The 12,240-nt window shown below is 54.1% G+C and overlaps 1 protein-coding gene across 4 annotated transcripts in view; it reads left to right on the forward strand.

Moving 5' to 3' along the window:
• Positions 1-12,232, forward strand: part of Znf76 (zinc finger protein 76) — a 29,069-nt gene extending 16,837 nt beyond the window's left edge. For all 4 annotated transcript variants that reach the window (XM_052744394.1, XM_052744395.1, XM_052744397.1 and 1 more), the window contains exons 3-14: positions 1,822-1,902; positions 2,012-2,089; positions 4,496-4,695; positions 6,488-6,604; positions 6,834-6,909; positions 7,380-7,505; positions 7,638-7,817; positions 8,588-8,818; positions 8,906-9,069; positions 9,638-9,802; positions 10,729-10,842; positions 11,434-12,232. In XM_052744394.1, coding sequence (XP_052600354.1) covers positions 1,822-1,902; positions 2,012-2,089; positions 4,496-4,695; positions 6,488-6,604; positions 6,834-6,909; positions 7,380-7,505; positions 7,638-7,817; positions 8,588-8,818; positions 8,906-9,069; positions 9,638-9,802; positions 10,729-10,842; positions 11,434-11,538 — 1,637 coding nt within the window. In that variant the 3' untranslated portion in view covers positions 11,539-12,232. The remainder of the gene's footprint in view (positions 1-1,821; positions 1,903-2,011; positions 2,090-4,495; positions 4,696-6,487; positions 6,605-6,833; positions 6,910-7,379; positions 7,506-7,637; positions 7,818-8,587; positions 8,819-8,905; positions 9,070-9,637; positions 9,803-10,728; positions 10,843-11,433) is intronic.
• Positions 12,233-12,240: the final 8 nt, after the last annotated feature.

Raw genomic sequence — 12,240 nt, forward strand, 5'->3', positions numbered from 1 at the left:
GAGACTGGTCTGAGGGAAAAGAAGAGATAAGAATGACCACAGATCAGCCAGGATATGGCGGCCCATGCCTGTGGTCCCAGGAGGATTGCCAATTTGAGGATAGCTTGGGCCACGTATCAAGACCTCATCTGAAAAAAAAAAAAAAAAAGATCAAGGATAAGGCTATAGCCATGAGGGAGGCCCTTGCCTAGCATGCACAAGCTCCAGGTTCAGTCCCTAGCACTGAAAAGGAAGAGAGCCTGGCATGATGCCCACAGCTGCAGTCTCAGCGTTTAGAAGGCAGAAAGAGGAGGGTCACAACCACTTTGAGCTCTTCATTTGTCTGGTTAGCAAATACCAGGCCACCCTGGGCTGCACAGCAAGACCCTGGAACAAGAAATGCTTTGGGCGGGGGCGGAGATGGGGGCTTGAAGCTTCATAGGTCCATTAAGGAAACATGACTGAAATGACAGTGAGCTAAGACCCAGACGAGCCCATGAAATAGTAGTCAACTCAGGCTAGGCGGATGGCTCACTCATTTGGCACATGAGCGTGAGGACCCAAGTTCAGCCCTCAGCACTCACATGAAAAGCTGGATGCAGTGGCACCAGCTTATAAGCCCACTGCTGGAAGACAGAGGCAGGAGGACCTCTGGGGACTCTCTGGCCTGCTAGCCTTGCTTAATTTGGGAGCTCCTGGTCAACCAATGAGAGATACTGTCTCCAAAACAAGGGAAAGCTTATTGAGGAACAACACCCAACGTTGACCTCTGGCACGCACGCATGCATACACACACACACATACCCATGCACGCCCATGCACACATGCACACGTTACACAGACATCTCACAACACACACACACACAGACGTCTCATGTACACACCCGTCTCACACACATCTCACACACTTGAATTCTCTCTCTCTCTCTCTCTCTCTCTCTCTCTCTCTCACACACACACACACACACACACACACACACACACACTCATAGCTTCCTACTGCTTTACTTCCATTTCTTTTGTTTGTTTTTCAAGAAAGGATCTCATGTAGTCAAGGCTGGCTTCAAATTCAGATCTGTAGCAGAGGCTGGCCTTGAACTCCTGGCCCTTCTGCTACCACTTCCCAAGTGCTGGGATTTCAAACTGCACAGTGGCTCCCTGTAGTGAACACTGAAGCTTATGGAGAGCTGACCACAACCCTGGCCTGTTCCCAGTGAACTCACTCAGTCCTCACAGCAACCGTATAAGGGGGAGAGGGTTGTTCAGAAGATGAACAGGAAGCTGAGACAGTCTAAATAAGTGAGTGGCCCAGGGTCACACAGTGAGTAAGAACCTGGAATTCACACTCCGGAGGTTTGTCCTGTCTCCAGAGCCAATTATAGCTACTGCCCACACCAAAGCCTGCCTTGTTGGAGGCCCAGGTTTTGGCACACTGTTACAAGGAAGATGAGGTAATGTGTTTTATTTTGTTAGTTTGGTCTGTATCTGAGTTTCTTAGCATTTGGGATCTTCCCTGGTTTCAGGACATTCTTGGTTTGCCTTAGCTCAATCTCAGCAGCTCTGTACTAGATTAGAGGTCCCCATCTTCACAGGCCTGGCTGGAACAGTAAAGGAGATTGATCCTGGGTAAGTGACCGGAAGATTACCTTGTGGCAGGATGACTTTTCCCTCGGTGCCTCCAGACTGAGGCTTAGGAAGTGGGGAATGAGGGAACATGGTGAATGTTACCTATGCTTGGGCCACAGGTGAGAACTCTGAGACCCCAGTAGGCATCTACCAAAGCAGGCAAGCATGTGGTAGACCTTTGCCAGCCTGGCCCACGTCTCTGCTTCACCTCCCCAGGGGAGAAGCTGCTTGAAGGGCAAGTGTTCCAACTGGAAGACGGGACCACTGCGTACATTCACCAGGTGACGATACAGAAAGGTGAGGCGCCCCAGCACAGCCCTGTGTGGAGGGAGGCCTGGCAGCCCTCCCTCGGGCAGCCTCCATGGCCACAAGCTCCAGAGGCTGGCTGGCCTTGCTCTCTTCACAGAGTCTTTCTCCTTTGAGGATGGTCAGCCTGTGCAGCTGGAGGATGGCAGCATGGCCTACATACACCACACACCCAAAGGTGGGCCCGTGGGCATCATGGCTGGTGGGGAAAGGAGGCAGAACTGGCGGGATCGGGGGAGTCAGCACAGGTGCTATCTTCCCTGAAATACAGCTGTGCTTCCCCAAGAGCAGCCTTGCATGCCTTCCCTGGGGCACACCATAGGAGCAGCTGCCTCTGCCCTAAGACGGCCACAAGTCTTAAACATCGGCATAGGCCTTGATGCTGACTTTGGCACCAGACCAGCCACCAAGACCTAGGCCTTTCCATTGGGCCTGAGGGAATTATCACAGACCAGGGGGGAGAAACCTACTCATCTCTAACAGTGAAGCACGCTCCTCCAGAGGCGCACAGGCGCAGTGGCTCACACCTACGCTCCCATTACTTGGGAAGCTGAGGTGGGATTGCCAGGAGCTCCAGATCAGACTGTGCTCCTTAGTGTGTTTGGGGCTAGCCAGGGCTACGGAATGAGACTGTCTCAAAGACCCAACAGAAAATAGTTTCTGATGTACAGAAGAATAACCAGTTAGTCTGGAAGTGGTTTTGTGGGCAAACACACACGAGGCACTGCATTCGTGCTGGAGCATACACAGCAGAACAGAATCAGACGGGGCCGGTTCAGCTGTAGGCTAGCTGTCGGGGATGAAGTGATTGTACACAGAAAGATTCGGGGAGAGCTCCTCTGAGCCAGGGTGGATAGACTCCTCAGGTACTGGGCTGCTTACATAGCCCTAGATATATAATCATGTAAAATAGGTATACAGATAGACAATCACCAATAATGAATCATAAAGAAATTTACAGTTTTGGGCTGAGAGATGACTCAGCAGTTGGGAGCACTTCCTGCCCTTAGAGAGGACCCAGGCTTGGTTCCCAGCATCCCCAGTCAGGCAGTACACCAATGCCTATAGCTCCAGTTCCAGAGGATGCAATGCTTTCTGGCCTCCTCGGGCTCCTGTACACATTGATGCACATAAACTCCCACAGGCACCCATGCATACACTTCAATGTTTAAATCTTAAAATTTCTTTGGCATACATCTAAATTCATTGTTATTGAAGACAAATGCAGATTTGCATATTGAGTTCTTGGCCAAACGTTTGCAGCACAGGATGATGATGGCTGAGGAGTGTAGAGCATCTTCAGCATTTCAGATTTGACCAATAGTTTCATTTTATAATCATCATTGCTAAGTGCCACTTCACATCATGTAGTGTAAAATGGCAGCCATGTGCTTGGGGCCATCTAAAAAGGGGTTGGAAATTCTGTCCTAATCCCAAGCCAAAATTCACTTAACAATTTTTTTCTTTTGGTTTTTCGAGACAGGGTTTCTCTGTGTAGCCTTGGCTGTCCTGAAACTCACTCTATAGACCAAGCTGGCCTTGAACTCACAGAGATCCACCTGCCTCTGCCTCCTGAGTGCTGGGATTAAAGGATGTGCCACCACTGCCCAGCTTCACTTAACAATTTTTATGAAATTCAAATCAACAATTCAAACTGCAATTTTTAAAATCAAACCTATAACGCAATATAATCTAAAAGACTGATTTGATATTTATTGAACAACAATAATAGAAAAATATTATTTTTATTTTCTGTAATTAAACAATTATGCTTCTGTAAGAGCAGGACACCTGTATGAAGAGTTAAAACTGCAAATCATAACACAGTCTCCAGTCTGAGCTGAGGTGTTTCAGAAGGGTTGGTTTGTGTTGTGTGACTTGACAGCATGCAGAACACAAAGTGCATGTTGTGTGTTAAGAACGAAGGCTGTAGTGAGGTCACAGGTGCGACACTAGCAAGCACCCCAGAAACATCTCAGAGTCACTGCGCGTTTTGTTTTGATTCCGTTTTTCGCCATTGAATATTTAGAAACATTTAATGACGCCCAGCTTTTCACAACTCCAACATTCAGTTATGTTCAGCCGTCTGGGGTCACCGTCCACAGTCTAAGCAGCTGGGAGCTAGGGCTCAGCTTCTAGCTGAGGGGTGGCAGCATGGGCTCAGCACTCCAGACAGGACCAAACTGTGCAGAAGAAAGGCACATCCGAGGATCTCCTGGAGCAGGAAGGCTGGGAAACGGGGCAAAGGGATGAGAGCCAAGGCCAGAGTACTTGGGGCTCATCAGAACAGAGCTCTAGGTCTTTATCCTAAGACCAAACAAACTGGGATGTGGGGCATGATGAGTACTTGGGCAGGAAGCCCTTGGGGGTCATCTATGTCGAGATGATAATGGACCCTGGGAAGCCTTGTCCTTATGAGGGACAGTCCCAGAAGGACCAACCAGAGAAACGTCACCACAGTGGAGGCTGGAGAGACCCCACACTGAAACCCCCATTGGTGAACTCACTGCTCATAATTTAAAGTCAGGATCTCAGCTGGGTCTCCCCCTGTGTGGCATCAGGACTAACTTCATGTGCCCCGTAGAGGGCTATGACCCCAGCGCCCTGGAAGCTGTCCAGCTGGAAGACGGCTCCACCGCCTACATTCATCACCCTGTGTCTGAGCCATCGGACAGCACCATCCTGGCTGTGCAAACAGAGGTGGGCTTGGAGGACCTGGCCGCGGAGGATGAAGAGGGCTTCAGTGCAGACACAGTGGTGGCCCTGGAGCAATATGCCAGCAAGGTGAGCACGCAGAGCCTAGCACTGCCATTGCTCAGGAGAGGAGGGCCTCACCGTCCACCACCTCTTGGAACTGCCAGACCTTACTTGTCTTGTCAAATGTAGAGGTCGGTGCCTGGAACCCCAGCACTTGGCCTGTGGAGACAGGAGCTTAAAGCCAGTCTGGACCACACAAGATCCTATCAAACCAAAAGGAAGCATAGAACTTCACCTCTAGAGAATAGTGGCAGGCCTGTGCCTGAGCGCAGCCAAGGCTACTCTTGCCTCAGCCCTCTACCCTGGCTCCTGCTCTTCTCTCATGAGTCCTTTTGACCCACTGGGGCCATGACAGACAGCTGTGGGCACTTAGCATTTATGCTGCCTGAGGAGGGAAGGCTACTGTAAGGAACGGTGGCTTGCGTGGCAGGAAGTCAGGCCCAGCCCCACTAAAGCGCTTGTGATAACCAGCTGCTCTTGGGAAAGCTCTGCCGTGTCTTGACTGGTTTTCCATCCACCGAAGTGCATGCTGGTGTACCTGCAGCTTCTCTGAGACTCACTCAGTCACTTGGTAAAGTGAACTCAGTAGGCAGTGAGCAGGCCATGTGCACCAGGGCAGCTAGGATTCTTGGGACATGAGGTCTGACAAGAAGGCTCTGGTTCTCTGAGTCTCTGCTGGGCCTGTTGGCCTACCTGCTGAGGACAGGAACAGAGACCTGTGGGCCATGGGCTTGTTCCCACCCTGGGCTGACCACAGAGACTGGCGGATGGGCAGTTTCCCAAACCCTGGCTAGCCTGCATGCTGGGAGAGTTGGTTTTATAAGCTGTAAGAGAAAAGAGGAAATTCTCATGCCTCTTCAAAAGGGAGCACAAAACTACCACAGGCTACTCAGCTCCACCTCCTTTCAGCCCCTCCGCCTTAAGGGATGGTAAAGGCCAGAGGTGAGGCCGAAAGAGAGCTGGGCTCTCTTAAAGCAGGAGCCGTGAGGTCAGTGCTGGCTCTGCCACTGCCCAGTCCAGCCTCGGGCGAGTCCCTCGCCTCCCAAACCCGAGCTGAGTGAGTAAGCTAAGAGGGATCTCTTCCAGCTCTGATGACTTGGACCCCTCACCCACTGTCCCCGCTGAACCCCGGCCTCCTGGGGGGTGGTCAGCAGGACTTTCTACCTCGGTCTAGTTCAAGTTCAGCCATCCCAGCAACTCTGCTTCCCGCCTTCCCAGCTACCCCGCAGATCCTTCCAGCTTCCCTGTACCACTCAGCCCTCCCTGTACCCACCAGGGCTGCACCATGACTGCATGTCAGCCCTGTTTCTCATGTAGCATGTCTGCTTGTCTGTCCCTGTCTGTCTAGATGTGTTTCTCTGCCTCAGAGACACTCTCACACACACATCATATATGTATATACAATAATAAAAAGACATTTAGAGAAGGAGTTGCAGTTCTAAGCACATAACTCAAGAGACTGAGGGACTGGAGTGTTCTTGTTCCAGCCCTTCCCTCCTTGAGTCCAGCCTGTGGCCACACGGAGCCATGGCATGCTGTGGGGTTTGAGTGAGAAGGTGTGAATACTTGGTTCCCAGTTGGCAGCGCTCTTTGGGGACAGTAGGAAGTGTGCCACTGGGCATGGACTTTGAGATTTAAAGCCTCCCCACTGCAGGTCACTCTCTGTCTTGTGTGTGTTGGAAGATTGAATGCTCAGCTTCCTGCTCCTGACCCAGGAGTTTAGTTCTGGTCATTGGGTCTTAGGCTCCAGCTGGGGCTTGGATCCTCCCTTCTCATCCTCTCGGAGCATGCATAGGGACACCAGGGTTTCTTTTCTTAGGTTCTGCATGACAGCTCGGCTCCCCATAATGGCAAAGGGCAGCAGGTCGGAGACAGAGCTTTCCGATGTGGCTACAAGGGTTGTGGACGTCTCTACACCACCGCCCATCACTTAAAGGTAAGGGCTGATGGACAGCTTTCAACCCTGTCCTCTTCCCGGGAAGGCTGTAATTCTGCCCCGGCACTGCCCTGGTCCTGGTCCTCCCCCCATGCTACCTGCTGGAGGAAGAGGCATGTTCACACACGTGTCTGCAGAGGAAGCTGCGACATAGTGTGGGAGGGAAGAGGACCAGAGAGCGGAGCCCATCCCCCATCCTACTGAGTTCTGGGTTTGCTTTTCCTCACAGGTACATGAACGGGCTCACACGGGTGACCGTCCATACAGGTGTGACTTCCCCGGCTGTGGAAAGGCCTTTGCCACAGGTAACATACCTGGACGAAGACAAGGTCTGCTTCCAGTTGAGGGCAAAGGGTTCGAGGTCCACTTGGGGACCTCCTTGAAGGTGGCCAAGCTGACCCTGCTGTCCCAGAGAAACCACTGAGGTGACTGTGGGGTGGGCCTCCAGGAGAGGCCACGTCTTGAGTCAGCTCCGGCACACCAGCTGTGAGCTCCTGAGGACTCGGGCCTCTCCGTTTCCTTTGTAAAACAAGGACCCTTGGGTCCTGCTTCCCTAGGCCCCCTCTGAGTTTCATGTTCTAGAATGTCTCCATCTGGCCTTAGGAAGTGTCACAGGGCACAGTGGGCCTTTCCTGGGCAGGATGGGGCAGAGGCTGACCTGGCCCTCTGGAGCCTCCCAGAAGATCACTTTAGATAGAGAGTCTCTAAGTAAGGTAGGCATTCAGGGATGAGGTTTCTCTGGCTGCCCTTCTTACACCCCACCACACATGGATAGGCTATGGGCTAAAAAGTCACGTCCGTACTCATACGGGTGAGAAACCATACAAGTGCCCAGAGGAGCTGTGCAGCAAAGCCTTCAAGACCTCAGGGGACCTGCAGAAGCATGTCCGGACACACACAGGTAGGCTGGCCCACCACCCCGTCCACAGCGCCCGGGGGCTCACTCTGTTTTTCAGACTGAGTCCCAGAGCTCGGAGCTATCCCTGCTTACCCTGGTGCTCCTGAGCCATCCCTCTAATCCCTGTGTACACAGGTGAACGCCCCTTCCGGTGTCCTTTTGAGGGCTGCGGCCGCTCCTTCACCACCTCAAATATCCGCAAGGTACATGTGCGCACCCACACAGGCGAGCGACCCTACACCTGCCCCGAGCCCCACTGTGGCCGTGGCTTCACCAGTGCCACCAACTACAAGAATCACGTGCGCATCCATACAGGTGGGCCAGCTGGCATGTGAGGACCACCCTCTCCCAGGCCCCGTCTCCCTGTCCTGTGGGCTTCTGATTTGAGACACCTCTCAGTTTCAGCCCTTCTCTGCCAGCCACTCTGGGCTGAGTTGGGGTGGGTCCCCCAAATGGCTGTCACCTCCCGTGAGCAGTTCCCCATTGGTAGTTGGGTCTAGTCTGACAGGTCCCGCCCACCCTCTGTGGACTTGGACAGTTCCTAGCCACATTTCCACACCTCCCTGAGGTCTCCGCATCCACTGAGTTTTTGAAGGAGGCCAGGGTCAGGAGTGGTCTGGAAGAAGCAGAGTGAAATGTCACCTCATCCCCTCCAAGCATATGCCTCTGGTGTCCCCACCCTTCCGGTGTCAGACCCTGTCCAGCTCTCTGTCGTTTCTCACCCTGTTCCATTTCTCCCTCCTCCCTGACACTGCGTTCCACCCCACTGTCTCCCCTTCTGCTCACGACCCTTGACCCCCACCCCACATTATAATGCCCTGCCTCACTCCCCTCTCGGAGCCCGACCTTGCTCTCTGCACATCGTCTCTGGGTGCAGGGGTCCCACTCCCATGCCCTCCTGTCCCCCCAGCCCCTGCCACTCAGGCTCAGTTCTCAGCCCCTGTCCTCTCCCCGGCTTTCCCTTCCCCAGCCCTGTCCCCGGCCCTGTCCCCAGCCCTGTCCCCAGCCCTGTCCCCAGCCCTGTCCCCTTAGCTTTCCCCTCGCCAGCCCCAGTTCCCGCCCCCCTCACAGCCCAGTGTCCCCAGGGGAGAAGCCATACGTTTGCACGGTGCCAGGCTGTGGAAAGCGCTTCACTGAGTATTCGAGCCTGTACAAGCACCACGTGGTGCACACACACTGCAAGCCGTATACGTGCAGCAGCTGCGGCAAGACCTACCGGCAGACCTCCACCCTGGCCATGCATAAGCGCAGCGCGCACGGGGAGCTGGAGGCCACCGAGGAGAGCGAGCAGGCCCTGTATGAGCAGCAGCTGGAGGGTGAGGGGGCAGGAAGCGGGAGGCGGGGCCCACAGGGCCTCTCCTGGCCTCCGGCAGCAGGTGACAGCCTGGGCCCTCCTCCCCTAGCTGCCTCTGCCGCCGAGGAAAGCCCACCGACCAAACGAGCCCACATTACTTACCTTTCGGAGGTGAAGGAAGAGAGCAGTGACATCCCAACCCAAGTAGCCATGGTGACCGAGGAAGATGGGGCCCCCCAGGTGGCTCTGATCACTCAGGATGGTGCCCAGCAGGTAGAGACCCTGGGCATGGGTGGAGCAGTTTCAGCATGGCTCCTCCAGTCTGGGGCTCTGGGGAGCCCCGAAGTTCCCAGCCTCAACTCCCCCCAGGCTCCTGTTTGCCTTTATGGACTTGAGAGAGCTAAGGCTGAGGGGACCAGTGTGGTCACCTGCTCCTCCCAGTCTTGTGTCCTCTGAGACTGATGTCCTCATCTGAATGATATGCATGTCCTCGAGAGAGTCCCATCAGTGCTCGGGTCTTGAAGCTGGAAGTCTACCAGTGCTGCTGGCCGCAGGGTGTCCTGCCCCTTGGCCATACTCGTTGTCTAGGGTGCCTCTTCCTTCCAGAGTGATCAGGAAGATGAGTTAGGTGGAGACCCTGACCTGCGTGCAGCGGCTTCCAGAGGCCATGTAGTGGGAAGTAGACGAGGCAGTGGGGTGCCCTCAGTGGACCTCTCTGCACCCCCAGCCCCCAGCCTGGCTCTCACTGCACGCCACACATGTCCAGCAAAGCCGGTGGCCCCCTGTGTGTGCGTGGACAGCCGTCCTCTGATGCTGTAGCTCATCTCCCCCCTGTTGACAGGTCAGCCTGTCCCCGGAAGACCTGCAGGCCCTGGGCAGTGCCATCAGCGTGGTGACCCAGCACGGCAGCACCACCCTCACCATCCCCAGTCATCCTGACGAACTGGCCACAGCTGGCACACATACGGTCACCATGGTCAGCGCCGATGGCACCCAGACGCAGCCCGTATGAGCAGGCAGTTTGATTGTGTCCCTTCCCGTGGGGGGGAGGGGGGACATTGAACGTGCAGTCCAAACTAATCAAGACATTTCATGAAAGGAAGAGACCGTAAAAGGTCTCCCTACCAGGCCTAGTGCTATAGAGCTGTAATTGTAGCCACCTGGGTGGCTAAGGCAGGAAGATCACAAATTTAAGGTCCATCTGGGCAACTTAGTGAGACCCTGTCTCAAGCTAAAGAGTAGAAAAGGTGTGGGGTACAGCTCAGCAGTAGAGTTCCTTTGGGCGTATGTGAGGTCCTAGATTCAATACCCAGTACCAAAAAAAAAAAAAAAAAAAAACAATGAAAGTCTCCCCTCAAAGGCCAGGTATGGTGATGCACACCTTTAATCCCAGCACTTGGGAGGCAGGGGCAGGCGGATCTCTGTGAGTTTGAGGCCAGCCTGGGCTACAGAGTGAGTTCCAGGACAGCCAGGAGAGACCTTTTCTCAAAAAAGAAACAGCAAAAAAGTCCCCTCAGCAACCTTCATCTTTAAAGCAGACATCTCCAGACAGTGTAGAACAGGACAGGCATGGTGGCCTGCAGCTGTAATCCAGCTGCTCGGGGCTAAGACAGCTCAGGGTCAACCTGGACAACTGGTGAGACCCTGGCTCAGAAAATGCAAAAACATTTAAGGACTAGGGATGTAGCTTGGTTGCTATACTTGCCTTAACTCCTGAGGTTCGGTCTCCAGTACCCTCACTACCACACTGCCACCCTCGGAAAAAGTCCTGCAAATTGAAGAAAAATCCAGTCGTGTTTAATTCTGAGCTCCAGGCTGCTTAGTCTGACCCATAACGGCTTTCTCCACTGGGAATGTGTTTACTTGCATGGGGAGGGCATGGGTGCTTGCTGCAGGTAGATGGAAGGAAGGACTTTCTGCGTGTGTTTGCAGGTCACAATCATTACCTCCGGGGCCTTGGTAACCGAGGACTCAAGTGTGGCATCTCTTCATCATCAACAGGTGGCGCTGTTGGCCACAGCCAACGGAACACACATCGCAGTGCAGGTGGGTAGAGGAAAGGCAAGCAAGTCTGGGGGCAGCAGGGGTGGTGGAAGGGAGCCAAGTTTGGATTCCTCTCTGCCTACATCCACACATCTGAGGGACAGCGGGGACATCCTTGCCTTGGGGGTGACTGAGACAGCGACCTGAGGTGAAAGCTCGTATCTTGCGTCTTTCTCTTCACCTAGGAGATCAGAGGCTGGAGTACACTCCCTCCAGGACCTTCCTAACCAGTTACTCTTGTTTGGTTTGGTTTGGTTTGGTTTGGTTTTTCCAGACAGGGTTTCTCTATGTAACCGCCCTGGCTATCCTAGAACTCACTCTGTAGACCAGGCTGGCCTTGAACTCAGAGATCCGCCTGTCTCTGTCTCCCGAGTGCTGGAATTAAAGGCGTGCGCCATCACCCAGCCAATCACTCTTTTATGAACTGCCTGGTGTCTCTGACCCTGAGGCAGCCTGTGGTCTGCCCAGGCCATGCCTCGCAGGACTCTTCCTATATTAGGGCCATAATAAGAAAGATTAGACAGTCACCCAGGCCTCTGTTGGGGTCTGGAAGGGAGGGTCTCACACTGAACTTCCTGCTGCACCTCTTCACAGCTGGAGGAGCAGCAGACCCTAGAGGAGGCCATCAGTGTGGCCACCGCTGCCATGCAGCAAGGGGCTGTGACCCTGGAGACCACAGTGGCGGAGAGCGGCTGCTGAGCCACAGACGACCGGCCCCCACACAGTGCCGGAGAAGGTGCCAGCTCACAGGTGGCCCTGCCTCGGAGCCCTGGCTGTGGCTGACCCCCAGAAGATGGCCACATAGGCCTCTGGGGTGAGAAGGCGGCAGGAAAATGACCTCTGGTGGACAGGGCTGTGGGCCACACCCAGGATGGGTGTCAGGCAGTGGGCAGTGGGGGCCGAGGACAACCAGCGTGGTCACCAGGCTGCCCTGGACACCTGCATTCCTCCAGTGGGGGAATACTCGCTTCTGTCCACTCCTTTCTCAGAGAGATGGGGACTAGGTGGATGAGGACTGGCCTCCACCCTGACTGGTCTACCACCAGGGGAAAGGTAGACAGTTCTTCAGCCCAGCGCCTCCCAGCAATAACCACCTCCTGGGGGTAGGGTGGTCAAGATGCCTAGCCACTTGGCACCAGGAACTTCCTGCCACCACAGTCAGAATTAATTCCTCAGGGGCCTGTGGCTGGAGTAGGTTCCCAGGCCGTGGCTCCCCAGTGGCCCTTTACTCTGTCTGTGGCAGAGAGACAGAGAATGGCCTGTACTGCTGGGATTGGGTTTAATTTGTTTTGTGGTTTAGTTTTTTAATTCTATTTTGATAATTATTTTTTTTCCTGCTCTGGGTGGTGGCGGCAAACGGGTGAATGAGTATTTAATAAAAGTTGCAAGTTTCCCCCTGGG

This window comes from Peromyscus californicus, unplaced genomic scaffold (genome assembly GCF_007827085.1).
Source record: "Peromyscus californicus insignis strain IS unplaced genomic scaffold, ASM782708v3 Scaffold_19__1_contigs__length_69161282, whole genome shotgun sequence".
NCBI classification, from domain to species: domain Eukaryota; kingdom Metazoa; phylum Chordata; class Mammalia; order Rodentia; family Cricetidae; genus Peromyscus; species Peromyscus californicus.